At 46.0% G+C, this 19,280-nt stretch overlaps 1 protein-coding gene across 2 annotated transcripts in view; it reads left to right on the top strand.

The window, feature by feature from the left end:
• Nucleotides 1-3,461: 3,461 nt before the first annotated feature.
• Nucleotides 3,462-19,280, top strand: part of Tiam2 (TIAM Rac1 associated GEF 2) — a 103,185-nt gene continuing 87,366 nt past the window's right edge. For both annotated transcript variants that reach the window (XM_076858096.2, XM_076858095.2), the window contains exons 1-4: nucleotides 3,462-3,540; nucleotides 5,555-6,754; nucleotides 11,205-11,640; nucleotides 16,910-17,082. In XM_076858096.2, coding sequence (XP_076714211.2) covers nucleotides 5,561-6,754; nucleotides 11,205-11,640; nucleotides 16,910-17,082 — 1,803 coding nt within the window. In that variant the 5' untranslated portion in view covers nucleotides 3,462-3,540; nucleotides 5,555-5,560. The remainder of the gene's footprint in view (nucleotides 3,541-5,554; nucleotides 6,755-11,204; nucleotides 11,641-16,909; nucleotides 17,083-19,280) is intronic.

The following is a 19,280-nucleotide window of genomic DNA, read 5'->3' as shown; positions in this document are numbered from 1 at the left end:
CCCCTGCTTCCCACTACCATCTGCCCACCCTCTGGGTCCCTCTTGTTCTCTGTCTGGGCAGCCCAGAGGCAAAGCAGAGTCCAGTGGGTTAGTTTTCCTGCTGCTAATGCTGCCCTCCCTAGAAGTAGAGGTGTTGGGACTCTGACGGTCAGTGTAATCCAGTCTTGAGGCAAACGAAGACAAGGCTAATCTTCCTCTCTGCTTTTCAGTGGCTAAACCACAGTGGCTGCTGGGATTGTAGTGGCACATTTGTTAAACCCGTCCACGCTGCTGGATATTTCTAGAGTGGTAATCGATCATAACTTAAAAACCAAAAACCTTTCACCCTCATGATTTTAACTTAAAAAGCTACATAGTGCTCTCATGTGAGTGGGGATTGGAGGGGAGTGTAGAAAATTAAAAAAATAGTTTTTTGTTTTTTTAAGGTTCATGGGATTTTGGCCAACTTAAAAAAGTTCCATATTTTGATTATCCAATAAATAAAAATTGTATAAGATCATATGTGAAGCATATTGTTTTTGGCAAGTACACACTTAGTGCCATCTTCTTTTTATCCGGGAGTGACTTCACTTGTATTACCTGCCAGCTGTGTCTGTCTTTAACAGGTGTTTTTGCTATTTTCAGGCACAAAGTCCTTTTGAGTATTTCTTGTTTTTTTTTTTTTTTTTTTTTTTTAAGACTTCACAGGAAATCTTTTCTTTCTTTCTTTCTTTTTTTTTGGTGGTGCTGGGGATTGAACCCAGAGCCTTGTGCCTGGGAGACAAGCACTCTGCCAACTGAGCTATATCCTCAGCCCCTCACAGGAAGTCTGTTGTCTTTATTTTCAGCTCCCTGAATATCAACAAAACAGTGCTAAAGCTTGAATACCATTAAATTCTCTTAATAAAGGAGGTAGAGCCACAGATTGCTATTTCTTTCTTCCAGACAAAGATCACGGCTGAAGCATGACAGATAAATATCTGTTAAATTGGTCAAACTCCTTGGGGACAATAATGACTTACTCTCCCTCAGGGGTTATCCTTCCTGTCAAAAGATTTCTCATAAATATTGGATAGATTCTTCCTGCTGCAGTTTGAAGCTGTATTTCCCCACGGCCAGCACTGACCAGATCTGTTGAACAGCTGGTCAGCATCAGGCCTCGGAAAAGTGCGTGTTGGTCGCCACTCTGTCACTGCTAGATTGCTCTTCTCCAGGCTCTGCAGTTGTCATCAGGAACGGCCACGTGGGCTTTTGCACCACTTCCAGCCCTGGCCGGTTGGGAGTTCCTGCTCTGTCTGTGTCCAGGTCATCTTCCAGCCTGTGAAGTCGCTTTCCTGCAATTCAGCAGGTGTCTGTGGAGGGCTTCCTGTGGGCTTCTGTTTCAGGCCTCAAACGGACAAGTTTTTGTGAAGGATGGAGTACTTACTGAAAAGTCACATGAAACAAAAAATTGATGTAACAAGTAGTGAGATGCATTGAGGTTATAACCTGCTGCTAGGGTGCAGACTTCCAGCTTGGAGCCCTCGTGTAGTTTTGAGTCCTGGCCTTCGTGTTTCCCGGAGCATCTGACAGTCCCTGGGCGTGGGGAGCTGGAGGAGTTGCAGTGTCAGAGTTGGGACCTGCAACCCCACGGCTGGTCCCTCTTTCAGTGGTGTAGAGTGCTGCCCACTATAAGGTACAGGCCAATTACAGAGCAGGCTCCCCTTCAGTGCATTAATTGGGTGCTGGCCTCAGATCTCATAGGCTCGGATGAGCTATTGGATTTCCTGCTGGTGCTCGAGTGGAAAATCTATTTGACTTTTTTTCCTCCCCAATCTAAAATATATTTGTGGGGATAAACTCAAGTAGGAGACTTGTCTTTTGCCCTATTAGAAGAACTTATGTCTGGGGCCCTTTCTTCCCCTCTTATTAACCATAAGTCACTGTTGAACCCTCCAGTGTAGATGCACAATACCAATGAGCACAGGGAAAGATGTCACTCATCAGGGAAATGCAAAGCAGTGGAATACTGCAGTGGGTATCACCACCACCCACGAGGGCACTGCTATCAGGAAAAACAAAAACCCAGACAAACTAAAATCCCAGAAATTAACCGGTATTGGCAAGAATGGGGAGGAATTGGAGCCCTGCTGAACTGTCAGTAGGAATGTCAAATGGTACAGTGCTGCTGTCATAGAATGACCTGATGATCTAGCACTTTCACATCTGGGTATGTTTCTAAAAGAATCGAAAGCATGGTCTCAAAGCTGTCTTTGTCCACCCATGTTTGTGACAGCATTATTCACAATAGCCAGGAGGTGGGCGCAGTCCAAGTGTCTGTTGGTGTAGGTGAATGGATGGATGGATGAATCGTGGTGAATACATACGGTGAAATGTTTTCAGCCTTAACAAAGAGGCCATTCTGACACATGCCCCACAAGAATGAACCTCGAGGACATGGGTGTGTGAAATAAGCCAGTCACAGACTGACAGACCTTGTGTGGTTCTATTACACGGGGAACCTGGCGTTGTCAAATTCATAGAGAGCGGAAGTAGAACGGTGGCAGCCAGAGGCTGGGGGCCAGGAGAGTGTAGGAAGCGGCTGTTCCGTGGGTGCAGAGCTCAGTTTTGCAAGAACAAAAGACTTCTGGAGGTGGATGGTGGTCACCGCAGCACAACAGCATGAACCCACTGAACACTACTGAACCGTACTCTTGACAAATGGGTAAGATGGTGAATTTCATGTTAGGCACATTTTACCACAGTGATCAATTCCATCTAAAAAAGAACTGAATGGTCACTCTTGAGCCCTCACCATCCCATGCTTTGTGTCTACAGACAAAAATCTAGGATCTGTGTTGGCCATGGATGCTGCCAGATGCAGCCACCAACACAGCTCTTCCTTTTCCCCATCAGAAGCCCCTCTGTCCCCTCCAGGGCCAGCCTCCTAGCCCTACTAACGTGTTCTTGAGAAAAGCTTTGCCTGTCATCCCTGAGGTCAACCTCTGTAAGGGGAGTTATCTTGGCCAAGGGCTGGTCGCTGTGGTTTAACATTTGGGGTTTGTTTTTACTGCTTAGGGGAGTAGAGAACAATGAAGTGCTGTCCCGTCAGGGGGGTGCCCCTGCAGTCCTGTCCACAGGAGTCTGAGGGTTGTTTTTCTGGAAGTGCTGACAGATGAGCCAGGCATGACTCACTCCAGCCTCACCTGCCCTCCCCTCAAACAAAGGCAGGCCTTTGACTGCAGACCAGGCGTGGGCCTGATGGCCTTCACGAGATTGGATGGACAGTTCTGGCTTCTTTGCATCTTCCAGACAACCTTGCTGAATCAAGCAGTCCATAGACATTTATTATCTTGACAGCGATTCCAGACATCAGTTGCTTCTTCAGATAATCTACGTTAAACCTGTTTTTCCTTTCCGGGAGCTTGGTACACAATGCTTGATGGAGTTTGTCCACGTTTCTGTTTTTCAGGATCTCTTCATGGACTCGCTTCCCGTGCTTGTTAAATGTGTCGCATTGCTCCCAAGACCATGTAAAACCTGCTGACCTTTAATCTCCTCAGAGCAAGAACGAGGCTGCAGGTAACCCAGCTCTCCTGCGTGAGGCTCGTGTTGAGTGTGTAACTGTGAGTAATAGGTACAACCTTCAATTATTTGGTCCAGTGATTTGAATTTAAAATGTTTGGCTTTGAGGGCTGGGGTTGTGGCTCGGTGGTAGAGTGTTTGCCTAGCACGCATGAGGCACCGGGTTCAATCCTCAGCACCACATGAAAATAAATAAATAAAATAAAGGTCTATTAACAACTAAAAAATTAAAAAAAAAATGTTTGGCTTTGCCAATCTACTTGGCTTCTGTTTTGTGGCTGTACGTTCTTATATATGAAATTAAAAACCTGAATTATTGGGAAAACTACCTGGAAGCATCAGCTCCACCTTGACTCAAATAGTGACGGGCAGTTAGAATGGAAAGCGGGAAGTTTGGAGCAAATTTCATTTTGCATTTTGCCTTAGGATTAGCGTTCTTGAGCTAACGGGGACTGCATGGGGAGTTAAAAGACCCTAATACTTTTTTTCTGATGGCCACATTCCTATGAGCCAGCTGAAGACTTTTTCCCTTCATCGTTTTCTTTGTGGTGCTGGGAATGGAACTCTGGGGCTCTCACCTGCTAGGTAAGTGCCCTCCACTGAGCCACATCCCAGGCCTTCCTCAAAGTGAGGATGCCTGAAGTCTTTAGAGATGCTCAGGGTGAGTTTTATTAAAATGTTTTTCTGTCCCTCTCTTGTTTTATTTTAGTCTCATTTAAGTTTTTTTTTTTTTTTTGATAATGGGAATTGAACTCGGGGTACTCTACCTCTGAGCTACATCCCCAGCCCTTTTAGTTTTTATTTTCAGAGCTTCTTGCTAAGTTGCCCAGGCTGGCCTTGAACTTGAGATCCTTCTGCCCTCCTTCTGCCCTAGCCTTCTGAGAAGCTGGGATAACGAGGGGGCTAGGTGTGCAGCCTGATTTTTGAGGACTAATCCTTTTCTTGTGTGGTATTCCTAGCTTTGTGATCCATGAAAACTTTGCAGAGCCTGCTACATGGGGTTGTGTTACCATAAATACGATAGTTTTTGAGCAGTGACCTTTTTATACAACTGGCATCCGTATCTATGCCTTTTGCACCCATGAGTTCAGCCAGTGGCAAGGTGAATATATTTTTTAAAAATTGCTTCTAGCCTGGTGCTGTGGCACATGCCTATAATCCCAGCTCCTGGGGAGGCTGATGCAGGAGGATCGTAAGTTTGAGGCCAGCCTGGGCAACTTAGTGAGGCCTGATCTCAGAATAAAAAAAATGTAGCTCAGTGATGCAATGCTTGCCTAGTATATGAGCAGTCCCGGGTTCAGTCCCCAATGAAGAGAAAAAAGCACCTATACTAAACACCTACAGACTGTTTTCCTATCATGGTGTAACAACTATTTACATAGCATTTACACGACATTAGATATTATAAATAATCTAGAGATGATTTAAAATGTTTTTGAGGAGGTGTGTAGTTTATGCACAAATTCTATGCCGTTTTATATGGGGACCTGGAGCAAGCTCAGATTTTGGTGTCTGTGGGGATCCTTGATTCAGTTCCCCAATGTTGTGATGAGTTGTTAGCTCTTCCAATAATGTATGTGTAATGAAAATGTATCTTGCTGATCACTGAAGCCTTTGTCTGGTCTGACAGAGTAAAGGAACTTTCCCTTAAACTTTGTCTTCAAGAACCATTATTCAAAACCTGCCAACATCAAGCATGAAGGAGGTCTTTGCCTTCAGCTGATTTTTATGCCTATTCAACTTTTGAATTTATGTCATGCCACAAATAATTTATTTAAAATAACTAGCACACGGGTTTCCATTATTGTTTATGTGGCTAATGAGCAGCTTCTCACAATGAGGAGAGCCAGTTCAGCAAGCAACTCTTGTCTCTGCTCCGAGTCATGCCAGGCACAGACAGAAGTTGATGGTTTCCTGTGTAATGTGTCAGATGTTATTTTTGAGAAAATTTTGTCATAATGAGATGTAACTAGCTTATGGCTCTTTTATGATGCAACTGTTCTTAATTTAGGTTAAAATGGGGAACTCTGAGAGTCAATACACCCTTCAAGGATCTAAAAATCATAGCAATACTATTACTGGTGCTAAGCAAAAGCCTTGCTCCCTGAAAATACGCAGCATTCATGCAAAAGATGAGAAGTCGTTGCATGGATGGAGTCACGGAGGTGGTGGAGCAGGTTACAAGTCCAGGTCCCTGGCCCGGAGCTGCCTTTCTCACTTTAAGAGTCACCAGCCTTATGCATCAAGACTTGGGGGACCCATGTGCAAACTCTCCAAAGGCACTGCCTACTCTAAGCACAGGGCGAGCGCCCCAGGAAATGATTTCCAGGGCAACAGTGCTGCTTTCTCACCTGAGAATGGCTTCCACTACGTTGGCCATGAGCTGGCAGATAACCACATCACCTCGAGAGACTGCAACGGACACCTTCTCAACTGCTATGGGAGGAACGAGAGCGTGGCCTCCACCCCGCCAGGGGAAGACCGCCGGAGCCCCAGGGTACTCATCAAGACACTGGGGAAGCTGGATGGGTGTTTAAGGGTGGAGTTCCACAGTGGTGCCAACCACAGCAAAGGGCCCGCAGGGGACCCCAGTGGACCTGTGCAGCTGCTGAGATACTCACCCACCCTGGCTCAGGAGACCTCCCCTGTGTCCGAGGCCAGAAGGGACTCCAGTGCCGGCTCCCCAGCCAGCCAGCGCCCTTCTCCCACCGACTCTCGCCTGCGCTCCAGCAAGGGCAGCTCCCTGAGTTCCGAGTCGTCCTGGTACGACTCCCCTTGGGGCAATGCTGGGGAGCTGAGCGAGGTGGAGGGCTCCTTCCTGGTCCCCAGCACGCCCGATCCCAGCCTCCCCATCAGCTTCCCACCAGGTGATGCCAAAAAGCCTTTCAACCAAAGCTCTTCCCTGTCCTCCCTCCGGGAACTGTACAAAGATGCCAACCTGGGGACCTGCTCCCCCTCCGGCATCTGCCTTTCCGATGAGTACATCGGCTCCCACACCTGCCTAAGCAACCGCGTTTCCTTTGCCTCCGACATTGACGTGCCCTCCAGGGTGGAGCACAGGGACCCTGCCCAGTACAGTTCCTTCACCCTCCCCTGCCGCAAGTCCAAAGCCTTCACCGAGGACCCTGCCAAGAAGGACACCCTCAAAGCCAGAATGCGACGGATCAGTGACTGGACCGGAAGCCTGTCGAGGAAGAAAAGGAAACTCCAGGTGAGGCCCCCTTGGGGCAGAGGGAGGGGCCCCGAATTTCCTGTCTGTAAATTGGGAATGGTATTAGGAGGCACTCAGACGCTTGGGGAGCCAGCTAGATGGGGGAGTCTGGCCTGAGACCTGGCTCATGTTTCCAGGGTCTGTCTGTCTTAATTACTGCAGACGTGTGTCATCACTTTTAGTCTGTGACCTCGGTCTCTCCATGTCTGAGTCCACTGGGTACCTCTGCCTGGCCGGCTCCAACTACAGGTCTATTTGCCACAGTTCTGGAGGCTGGGAAGACGGATGATGGTGCCAGTGTGGTCAGATTCCAGGGAGGGCCCTCCTCCTGGTGCAGATGGCTACCTTCTTGCTGAGTCCTTGGGTGACAGGGAGAGGGAGCCCTAGTCTCTTGTTAGAAGGTCATTGATGCCATTGTGACTCTGCCATCACAGCCCAGTCACCTCCCCAAGGTCCCACCTCCCAAACCATTGCAGTGTGTGTGAGGACTTCACAGGGGACTTGGGGGAGGCGGACATTCAGTCCACAGCTCCAGGTTCTGTGCTTGACTCCATGGTAGCCCAACAGGAGCAACCTTAACTACTGGACAAACTGTCCTTAGGTTGGAGCTGGAGAGAATTCCTGAAGCATTGGAGGATTTTGCTGGACTTCATTCTTTAAGTCCAAACAAAAAGGATTAGGATGATTATCATTATTTTCTGGATAACTAGGCTTTCTGAACTTTTTATTACTTGAAAGAAAAAAGAAAAGGAAGAAGTTGTTAGGGTCGTATACCTGTGGGTGAAATCTGGCCTCTTGCTCATGGGGGTAGCTAGCCACTTTTGAAAGCATCTTATAGCTAAGTACAAGTAATAGCAAAAATATAATGCTGATATGATAAGAAGAATGATGATGATGATGATGATGATGATACTTTTAATGATATGAAGTTTTTTAAAAATATCTTTTTTAGTTGTTGATGAACCTTTATTTTATTTGCTTATTTATATGTGGTTCTGGGAATCGAACGCAGTGCCTCACACGTATGAGGCAAGCACTCTACCACTGTTACAACTCCAGCCCCGACATATGAAGTTTTAATGTGTCAGCAAAGTGGTTAGCCACCAGGAAGGGGAGTAATCCTTTTTCAGTAGTGACAATTGCTAGGTTTTTGGGTTGTGGATGTTTCGGTTACTTTTACTTTTAATAACAGAAGGGAGAAAGCTTACCCCCTCTCGCCCCCACCATCACTTTGTATAAGTCACAGAGCTGAAGAGAAGTCGACTGGGCAGTCAGTCTCTAACAGAATCAGGTCTCACCCATCCTAGACGGACAAGTGTAAGACTTGTAGAGCTTAAGGAATAGGAAATAACATGACTTCTCTGAGTAGGTTGTTTCAGCTTCGCTAGCTTACCCTAGCTATTTCCTTCTTGTGCGTGATGTCCACTGTCGTCCCTCCTGTGCCGTGCTCGCCTGCCCGTCTCCTCCCCACTGAGACAAGGAACAGATGATCCCCTGCCTGGCTCCAGGGCCTCCTCTTATCCCTGAATATAGTAATTAGCTTCCTCCTTAGTCATCACTTCCTGGGCTAAACCACTACCAGAGCAGTTACCATCCAGAATACTGTAAGTCATTCTAGACAGGAGAAGAAAAAAATCTGTGTGCTGAATTTTAAAGCTTCTGCTTGGAAGTGACACAGTTGACCTCTCACATTTATTGGGCAGAGTGAGACACATGGCCCCGATAACGGCAAGGGAGGCGGGGATGGGAGAGGTCTAGGGGAGGACCAGGAATATTTGGTGGGTACACTGGCAACTGCTGCAGATTTATCACGGCCTAGCGAAGAACACAGTCCCCCAGCGTTTCTCGTAGTTCTAAGTCCAAGAACTACAGCCATGTTGTCTCAGGGAGTTTCTACAGAGAACTCGTGGTTCTTACTCGATAATAGAGAAAAATGGCAAGTGAACAATAACAAGGTATCAATTTAGTACTGGCTCCTAGGATGTGAGGAAAGGCCACTGATTTTCCTTTAGCTTCTAAGGGGTTAAATCCTCCATCCCAGCCTATTGGGGTAAAATTGACAAATAGAATTTGTGTATGTTCAAAGCACACACCTTGATAACTTGAAATGCAGGTACATTGTGAAGTGGACAACGTGAGCAGGCCTGTTAACACACTTGCACTTCACAGAGTTGTCTGATTTTTTTTTTTTTTTTGAGTCAGTAGATGTCTTGGCAAATTTTAAGAATGCAAACCAATTTTATTAGTTGCAATAGTGTATGTTAAATCTCCAGAACCTATTCATCTTGTGTAACTGAAATTTGTACACGTTGACCAACTTCTCCCTGTTGGTCTGCCTTCTGACCTTGGAAACCTTTCTGCTCTGCTTCTATGAGTTTGACTATTTTGGATCATTCAGGGTCATCTTTCTGCTGTGTGACATCTCTTGACTCCCTCTCTATTTTGGCTACAGTTCCCTGGCCATCAAGAATATGTTAGTCATCGTTTGTGATTATCGGATTGGGCAGAAATGGAAATCATATGCCTGAAGTACATACATAACAAGCTCTATGGTTTCACAAGGACGAGGAATTCTGTATGAACTTATTTAAAAAATATTTGATTTTTTTTAAAAAGGCCCTGTTTTAGCCTGAAAATTTATGATGGGCTGTTAGGATTATAGGATTAGAAATTGGTTAGAGACTAGGGAAATTCGCACCTATGTATAAAAATCAGTTATAAATACGAATGTGCACTAAGGAGAATTGCTTCACTGTGGTTGGATGTTGAACAGCCCTGCAACTTGAAGTCTCTGTCTAACGAGAAGCAACAAGAGTGTTTATAAGTCACATGTAATTTTGGCACTTGTGTACTTTTCTCTGGCAGAGTCCTGCTTGTTTTGAAACGCCCTATTATGGCTCTTGCAGGGTAACAGAGTAGTCCCAGTGTTTTGGGGCAGTGAGTCAGAGAGTCATATTTGTAGCTGAAATGATGTGAACGCTAGCTAAGAATTCCTTCATCTGTTAGGAGTTTTTGAAGTTCAACAAAGTGACAAAAATCTGAAAGTATTTTGAAAGTTTCCTAAGTGACTCACAGCGGCTGCTTTATTTGCTTTGTTCTACACAGGCATCAGTGTATAAATAAATATGACCATGGGACAGAGTGTAAACACAGTGGGGAAGAATATTTTCATTACTAATAGCTGTGTTTGGGGCTCGGTTGTTTATAGCTCCTGGGCATTTAGAAATATTCTTCGGTTGCATGATCATGATTTTCTTACAAAAGGCAAGTAAATGCTACTAGTTTTCTGGATGAAATTTTTTTTTTTTATATCATTATTTTACTTATTTTTATGTGGTGCTGAGGATCGAACCCAGCACCTCACACGTGTTAGGCCAGCGCTCTACCACTGAGCCACAGTCCCAGCCCCTGGATGAAATTTTTGAAAAAAGAATCTGTCTACACAGAGGAATATTCAAAATAATCCCTTTAATCAATGGTTCTTGGCCCAGTTAGCCCCACTTTCATTTTAATATGTAGGGAAATATGATTGAAAGCCCAGCTGTAGTTGAGTGGACTTGAATGTATCTAGCTTTCTCTGCCATTGCCTGTCTAAGCTACGAATATGGAATATATCTGTACCTTTCAGGTCAGGAGTTAAGTCCACTTTTGGCTGAATAAGATAGTACTCAAGTGAAAAGATGTAAATAAATGCATTTTTTCCAATGAAAGAAATTCCCCAACTAAGTAAAAAATATGAATTATGGAGAAAAACTACAATTACTGGCAGTACCCTTGGTGGATAAGGAATCCTTGGAGTGTGGTATTTAATATAGGAATTGGGAAAATAACCTAGAGATCCTTAAGTCCAAAGTCTAGACCTGGGCAATTGGCCAGAAGCCGAGGAAAGTTTATCACAGAAGAGGAAGAGAAGTTTGCGTGGTTTTACACAATAACACCAACATCTGTATTCCCCACCCTGCCCTGGAAACGGTGGCTTTATAACTTAGTTTTTAAATAATATAGGTTGAAAACAGATTGCAAGAGTGTGAATTCTTTCCTGGAAGTCATTGATTTCACAGTTAAAAAATAAATAAAAAGAAATATCATTCTAGGAATTTTCACTACTGGGTTAACTATACCAGTTAGTTTCTTGATGCTCAGCGCAGGTTAGATACAGGAGAGTCTGTGGTATTTATTGACTCTCTAAGTGTCTGTTCTGCTGATAAATATCGGGTTGGGCAGCCTCATTCCTATGAAGTGCTCCACCACTGAGCTACATACCAACTCCAGGCAACATGGTTTCTAAACTTCTTTCTGTCTTGAAGATATGATGATTAAAAATGTATTTTTATTATAATAATCTTATTATAAGAATTAGCTACTACCCATATGATACTGAGGCTGTGTAGGGCGGGGGGTGCTTTGGGTGCTGGGACCTCTGATGCATGATCATTTGTGTTTTGCACAGGAGCCACGGTCCAAGGAGGGCAGCGACTACTTTGACAGCCGCTCTGATGGGCTGAATGCAGATGTGCAGATGCCCCCTCCAGGCACTGCGCTGCTGTGGCCAGGGGGCTCGGCTCACATCCTGTCTCAGAGGAGCGAATCTGCTCATGCGATTGGTAGTGATCCCCTGCAACAGAACATTTACGAGAATTTCATGAGAGAGCTGGAAATGAGCAGGACCAACCCAGAGCACATAGAAACATCCACGGAGACCGTGGAGTCCAGCAGCGAGTCACTCAGCTCGCTGGAGCAACTGGATCTGCTGTTTGAGAAGGAACAAGGAGTGGTCCGGAAAGCTGGGTGGCTCTTCTTCAAACCCCTCGTCACTTTGCAGAAGGAGAGGAAGCTGGAGCTCGTGGCACGGAGGAAATGGAAACAGTACTGGGTAACTCTTAAAGGTGAGTGCACTGTGACCTGCTGCAGGGGGCAGGTGGTCCCTGTCTTCCCCTGTGCTTGCCTAGGAAGTGCCAGTGAGGCCAGTGTTGACTGGAGCTAGTGAGCAGGGCTTCCACGCAGAACCTTACGGTGTGCTTCACCACAAGCACTTTGCCAAACCTGTATAAAATGGTTCACTTACTATTTATGTTTATTATTTAGTCTAAGAAATAATTGGGGTTCATTTAAAAGTGATTGCTTATCATTTTGTATGCATTACTGTACCACTCTTTGATACTTTTCCTGCTTCTTGGGAAAGAAAAACAAAAATAAAACCCAAACCAAACTAAATGAATTGCTAAATGTACTTCAGAAATTTCATATTTTGCATACATTCAGCATTTGACAGTGATTCTTCCTACCTTGAATATCAACTGGATTATTGGATTTCTGTCATTCCACATTTATAAACTAAGAAAGTATAATTGTTATCCCCAGTGCAACAACTTGCGTTTCTTTTTCTTTCTTCTTTTTTTTTGGTCTTGGGAATTGAACCCAGGGCTTTGACCATGCGTGATAACCCTGTGTTTTACCACTGAGCTATACTCTCAGTGTAGTCTGTCTTTCTTTTTATTGTTAATTCCCGCCCAGGGCCTCCCACATGCTAGGCACGCCCTCTACCACTGAGTTATAGATTTTGTGTCCATCCACAACTAAAAAAAATATTGAAAAAAAAAAGAAAATCAGAATCGCTTTGCTCCTCGTAGTTGTGTGGAGCTGAGGAATCTGAATGAGGAGGTGTGGTGCCCTCAATCAGCACAGTGCTGATCCACACAGAGGCAAACAGGAGGACAGCCTCGCCACCCCAGCATTTCTGTGGAGCCCCCCTGTGCCTCTGTCAGAGGAACGAATGTGACATTACAAGTCAGACCTCCTCAGGTGACACGGTACCCCTCCCAATCTCAGAAGAGGGCAGCCGCATCTGTAACTAGTAGGTGTGAAATGCCCAGAGCTCTCCGAGGTGCCCCTTCCTTGCTTTCCTTTGCCCCATATTTAGATACCCACAGCCTGGGAGGGCAGGCCTCATTATTGGATGACCAGTGAGCCCCCCTGGTAAATGTGCACCTATAGAGGCATTTTCCCTGTAAGTTACACTTTTTCCCCCAGTGAAAGAGCTGTGCACATCTCTGTGTGTGTGTGTGTGTGTGTGTGTGTGTGTGTCTACACCCAACATTCTGCACACACTACAGCCTTCTTTCTAACCCTGGATTTAGATCCTTGTGGTATATTATGGCTGGGAAAGACAAAGAACGGACCTCATTTTCGGGTACTGGGGAGACAGGCTTTCATATTTTAACAGCAGAGATTTGGAAAGTTGGAACACTGGGTTAAATCCAGGAAGATCAAATTTTGAAGGAGTAAGAAAACTTAAAGATTTAAGTCAAAAGAGACACCGAAGAATGGGACAGGGAAACGGGGCAGCAGGTGACAAAGATTTGGGGTCTTAATTAGCAGGCCACTCAGAAGGAGTTTCCAAGGTGCTATCACTAAAGTAGAGCAAACGTGTTTTAAAGGAGGGGATGTCATCCTTTGCTCTATCCTTAGCGGTGCCATGTCTCTTGCAAAGGAGGTGACAGTGGTATCCTTTGTTCTGGTCAGAGTTAGCTGTTCCCCTCCTGGTGGACCCGGTATTTCAAGAGACTTGTTCAGAAATAGAAAACGATTCTTGGAAAGGCTCTGCCTGAAGAATCCCTGCCTAGAGCGGCGAGGACACTGTCCCCAGGGTATGGTCCTCTGGAATCATTTGCAAACCACAGTCTGAAGATGACTCCTACTTTCAAGAGGGAGAACATAGGCGTCTTACTCCGCAATGCATCATGTGTCCATTTTCTTAAAGTTTGTTTGTTACAGTTGATGCTTTGGGAAGTTCTCCCCTGCTGCCGGTGGCATCTCCACAGTGTGGGGCTGATAGTGGGGCTTGTGTGGCCACATCCCACCTGAGAAACGGGGTGTGAGTGACAGTGAAAGGGTTTGGAGCCAGGCCCTGTGGAAGGACTGTCCATCCTGGAGACTGCAGAACTGGTGTGAGAGCGAGCAGTGGAGTTGTAGAGGGGCCTCGACTTCTTTCTGTAAGACGGACTGAAGGTCGACAGGCTGGTTCTAAGTCAGCGTGAGCTCCACCACCACTGGAGCTTCGGGCAGGTGGAAAGACACCACCTTCCTGGTTCCCACACTCCCGGCAGCACTTGTGCAGGGCCAGTTGGTGGAGGCTTTGGGTGGATGTGATGGTGGAGAATTCAGAAATACCCTCAGGGCTGGAAGACCCAACTGCCAGGCCCCTGTGTTCCCCTGAAGGTAAGCCAGAGCTTCCGGCTGTTGGCTTCAGGGAGGAAAGGCCCGAGTTTCTTTGACCCCTGAGAGATCTACGCTGTGCTTGTAAAACACTTCACGATCCACACACAAACGGAGCTTTGTAAACGTTATCAAACACTCATTCCCCGTTTCCTTTGCAGCCAGGGCTCGCCATGCGATAAAGATGTTTTTCCCAGAACGACCTTTCCTATGTGGCTCTTGACACCTTTTCCTCTGGGACTTCAATATGTCAAGTTCCATTTCCTTGGCTTGAAGTCCAAGTTGTAATGCTCAGACTTAACTCTTTGGTTCAATTGTCCTTAAAATCATACCTACGTGTAGATTCGCATGAATATTTAAACAGGATTTTAAACTTACTCTCAAAACAAATCGTTTTCAAAGTATCTGTGTAAGTAAAGCAGAAACGGGTTTCTAGAGAGAGCAGTTATTAACCAACAACCTGGTGGCCTGCTTCCCTTGAATGTGCAGGTGGGCTAAGGGTACACAAATGTAATACTTTAACCAGGTGGTTCTGCTTTACATCTGTCTTTTCTAATGAGTGGCTTTCATGCAGTTAACAGGGACTTCCTGGGCCAAGTTGTTGGCAAGGTCACTAAAGATGTCCCTCAGAGTGCACATCACCCAGTGTCCAGCATCAGGAGAGGAGTTGATCTGATAACCTGAGGAAGCCCGTGATTCTGCCCTGAGACAGGCCAGCGGCAGGGAATGGAGGGAAGAGTGTGGGGCAAGAAGGTTTTCAAGATAAGGTGGTTTTCAGGGAGGACTGAAGCCAGGTGCTCTCCTCCCGCTGGAGGTCTTTCTGTTATCGCCTCTTGTATATTGTACTTCCACTCCTGTTCCAGTGTATTTTTTTTTTTTTTTCCTGCTGCAGAGGCAAAGAGGATACCCTCGGTCCTCTCCAAAAAAACCAAAGTGAAACCTGAACTTTCAAACTGTTCCCGTGTGAACACTGGCACCTGGTGGGCCCTGCACAGGGCCGATGGCTGCTGCCCTGGGGCGAATGGGAGGAGAGTTCATCAGTACAGATCAGTCCCTTCCCCTCAGTCCCTGTGCCCCCCTCGAGAGGCAGAGTTCCTTTAAGTCAAAATTGATGTAACGAGAGTTAAGGTGGATTTCCTGTCCTTTAAATTCAATAGGCACACCATTCTGCTTATGGAACTGCATCCTGGCCGGCTCTAAAGTGAAACGTACACATGAGCAGCCGTCTGGTGTTGATGGGGTGTTTGGCCACATCTTGGCATGTGTCCAGGGCTTGTGTTCATTTCCTCTAGATGTAGTGACTCAGATCAAGGCCTTTGGGATACAATGGCAGGGAGACTGGGAAGAAAACATCAACCCATTGGAGAGAACGTGGGCTTGGGCGCACTGAGCCTTGCTCTCTCACCTTTACCCTGCCGCGTTCAGCAGGGGCCAGGGTCCTGATGGAGGGATTAGAAATGTATTGTTTCTAAGTGTACCATTAGCTGGGGAAAGAGAGAGACTCAGACCCTCCAGAAGCAATGCTGGCCATTAATCTCTTGCTGTTTCCCTTGTCTTTAATATTTGAGCATGTGTAGCCTTTTGGGGTGAGATTTTTGTTTTTTTGAGTTTTTGTTGTTGTTGTTGTTTTGGGGCTCAAACCCAGGGTCTCCAGCACGCTAAGCACACCCTGTGGCACTGGGCTCCACCTGGAGCCCCTGGGTGAGTTGCATGCATGGGAGCAGACAGCTCAGCTCAGTGCCTCCTGAGCTCATGAATTGCAGTCTTTGAAGAAGAAAGCGCCAGTTCTGAAGTCCAGGCTTGGGCTAGCACCATTGTGCTGTTTGTTTAGATTAAGACTTATTTTTAGAGGAAGCAGCGAAACTGAAAAGAGTGAAAACTCCTAAACTCTTATGACTGAGGACACCCACACAGCAGGATGGAGTGCCGTTAAGTGGACTCTGCAGGCTCTCAGGCAGGTGAGCGCTGACTGGAGTGAGAGGTATTTGCTGAGCACATCAACTGTGACTACCTCATTCGTGCCGTGTGCCCGAGCCTGGCTCAGGAGAGGTGCTCAGAACTGATTCTTGGACAGAGGCTGAAGGGATAGTAAACCTAAACCAGGAGCATCAATTTGATTAAAAATTGTCTCTAATAATTTTAAGGCATTTCTATCTAATCTTCAGACCCTTGGTAACTTCTACCAGCGATTCTTTACTAGCTTAATTTTGGGGGAAATGAATACTTAAAAGCCTAGGAAGCTACATTCTCAGAGTAATATTTAAAATTCAGGAATACTCAGTTTCCCCCTTAGCCTGAGTCAGTAAGATTACTGTGATATTTTCTATCACTTGTGAAATTAGAGAATTTACTAAAAGGAAATCATTCGCCCCAGCCTTTGGAGGTTAAACGGGGCACTTTCTCAGAAATGCAAAGTTACCTCGTTGTAGTTTCTTGTTAACTCCTTATTCAGTAACTGTACCTAGAATCTGTGGTTTCTTTAGACTCCCCTATTTAATAAATATATCCTAAATAACACTGTAGTCTGCCTAAGAACCGGGAGGCTGGGGCCAGAGGGCCTGCATTGATAGCCCTGTCCCAGTGCCAGCTGAGGGGCTGCGCAGGGAGTCCATCGTCCAGGGTCTTCGCCTGAAGAGTGGGTGAATAACCACCTCCTTCCTGCAGAGCCCCTTGGGGATTGACTGAGCCATGTGTTTAGAGAACCCAGAGGAGTTAAGCCCAGTCTGTGCTGGGCATCATGGTTGCTGATACATTTACAGAAACATACTCCCCTGCCTGTTAAGACAAGCCGGCCACTTCAGATGCCATCTGACTTGGTGGTGGTTAACGATGGTCTCATTTAGGGCTGGCGGTCTTGTTTGCACGCATCCCTTACTCTCATGCCTTTCCCAGACCCTGTGTCTTGTGGCAGGGAGATCATCTTGCTTCTCTCTTTCCCAGGCTGTACCCTGCTGTTTTACGAGACCTATGGGAAGAATTCCACGGATCAGAGCGGTGCCCCGCGGTGTGCTCTCTTTGCAGAGGAGAGCATAGTGCAGTCCGTCCCGGAGCATCCCAAGAAGGAGAACGTGTTCTGCCTTAGCAACTCCCTTGGTGATGTCTACCTTTTCCAGGTACTGCTGGGGCTTTGCGAATGGAGGGTTGAGGTGCTGCCCTGTGATCAAAGGGAACAGAGTTACAAGGCAAAACCGAGAACTGAAGTAGGTGCTTAGCTGGGCTTTGGATTAGCAGACCGTGGTGCCATCTGCCAGTGCCCTGGTACCATGGCCAGTGTAGACATGGGTGCAGCTGGCATTTCCCAGGCACCCATCAAGTGCAGGGCTGCGGCCCACGAGATGCTCACAGGACGCAGAGAAACATCATGGTCCCCGCTCCAGCACCGCTCACGGTGTAGAGAATGCAGCATCTGGGATTCCCAGAGCCGAGTCCTATTAAAGGAAGCCCAGGGAACAGTGGAGACTCGGGCTCTTGAGAATTCCAGAGGAAGTCAAAGAATCGGCTTTCTAGGGAAAACCTCCTGGACAAGCGAGGCCTTGTTTCCCCGGGAAAATGGCCTTCAGATGTGAAAATTCAGGCTATCTGCTGTTGGAAGTTTGAGCCACTTTCTAGTTCCAAAGGCCGAGTGGTGGAGCATAGGGGTGCTGAGCCTGGGGTCCTGGGTCAACCTGACATTTGAACTCTGGTGCTGTACTGGGGTAAGTAGGTCATCGTGGAGCACTTGGGGAACTTCTGAGCTTCAGACCCTTCAGCGTGTATGTTTATCGTACCCAATAGGATTGCTTTGAGGGTAAATATCATCATATGCATGTGTTCAGTCCTAAAGGAATGCTGACAGTTATTTGAGATGGGGTCTTGCTAGGTTGCTCAGGCTGGTCTCAAATTCCTGAGTTTAAACTCTCCTCTTGCCTCAGTCTCCGAGGTGGTTGGCTCTACCAGGTGCCATCGGGTTAAGAAATTTTGACTATCATTATTAATCCACTCAAAAGAGTTGGGAGTGATAAACAGGAAGTGAAATGTGCCCTTCCAATGCCTCCTAATCCAAGCCTAGTGCTTGATGTAGATGCAGCGTGGGCTGTAGATTGTATCTGGCTGGAGGGTTCATAGAAACCTCAGAGAGCCTATGTGATGGACATTATTATCCAAAGTACACAGATAAAGACACGAATGGGTGTGAATGTACTTTGCATACAACCAGAGATATGAAAAATTATGCTCTATATGTGTAATAAGAATTGCAATGCATTCTGCTGTTATATATAAATAAAAAATTAATAAAGAAAAGAAAAGAAACCTCAGGGATCCTGGTTTAGGTCTCTGGTAAAGTTGGTCCTAGGTGCCCTCAGAAGCCCTGCAGAACAAATGTTCTCTAGACCAACTTTGGGAGTCCAGAGTTCTCTAGTGCCACTGCATCGGGGTTTCCTGAGAACAGCCTTACCTCTGTCCCCAAACTGACTTGACTGACAGGAATCAGGGCCCGAAGTGTCTTAACAGAAAGATCATTTAATACCTTTCATAATGTTTTAAAGCCAAATAAGGAATTGATGTCAACCTTAATGCGGGCAGGTAAACCCCTTATGTTAAATCTGTGTGGACTGCTAGGAGTGAGTGTGAGGCTAATGTTTTGTTATTCACGCTGAATATTCTTAGTTCTAAGACTCTCTCCCAATTGGTCCTATTCGATGATCCCAGAGGCCAATGGAAGATCCACTCTTTGGCTTGTGTATATGCGGACATTTCTGGACACCATGAAAGTGCTTCTCAGCCTTCTTAACTTCACATATATTTGCACATTCCACTTAATTTAGCCTTTCCTTATAGTTGTTAAAATATTTTCCTTTTATCAAAATAATGCGGTCTTTGCATCCGAAGTCACTTACCAAAGAGAAACTGTTACAAACGCCCAGTATTGGAAGACGTCTACTTTAGTGTCCCTAGTGTGCGAACTCTCCCTATATTTTTTATTGATTTTTTTTAATAATTGAAGCCACATTGTAGACATAATTTTATATCCAGATTTTGTGTTTTAGCCCCAATATTTTCTTCTTCTATTAGACTGATGAAGAGAAGCAGCCACTCGGAGTGGCGTGATGGAGCAGCATAGATGTGGCCTCGGTTTCCGTCACTTCTGTTGTTGACTCCTGGCGGCTCGTGGCTAGGGCGCCAGGGTTGTGTCTGCCCCGCAGTCCACGTTCTCTCTGGTCCTCTGAGCCCAGTGAGTGGTTGGGTGTGTTTTTGAAATTAAACTCTTTTTTTATGAAATGCAGATATTTCTTGGGATTCACTCATCCAAACCCAGCCTGCCATTTTGGAG

This window comes from Callospermophilus lateralis, chromosome 6 (genome assembly GCF_048772815.1).
Source record: "Callospermophilus lateralis isolate mCalLat2 chromosome 6, mCalLat2.hap1, whole genome shotgun sequence".
Classification (NCBI taxonomy): Eukaryota; Metazoa; Chordata; class Mammalia; order Rodentia; family Sciuridae; genus Callospermophilus; species Callospermophilus lateralis.
Note: the sequence above shows the minus strand (reverse complement) of the source record. Positions and strands in the feature narration are given on the sequence as shown.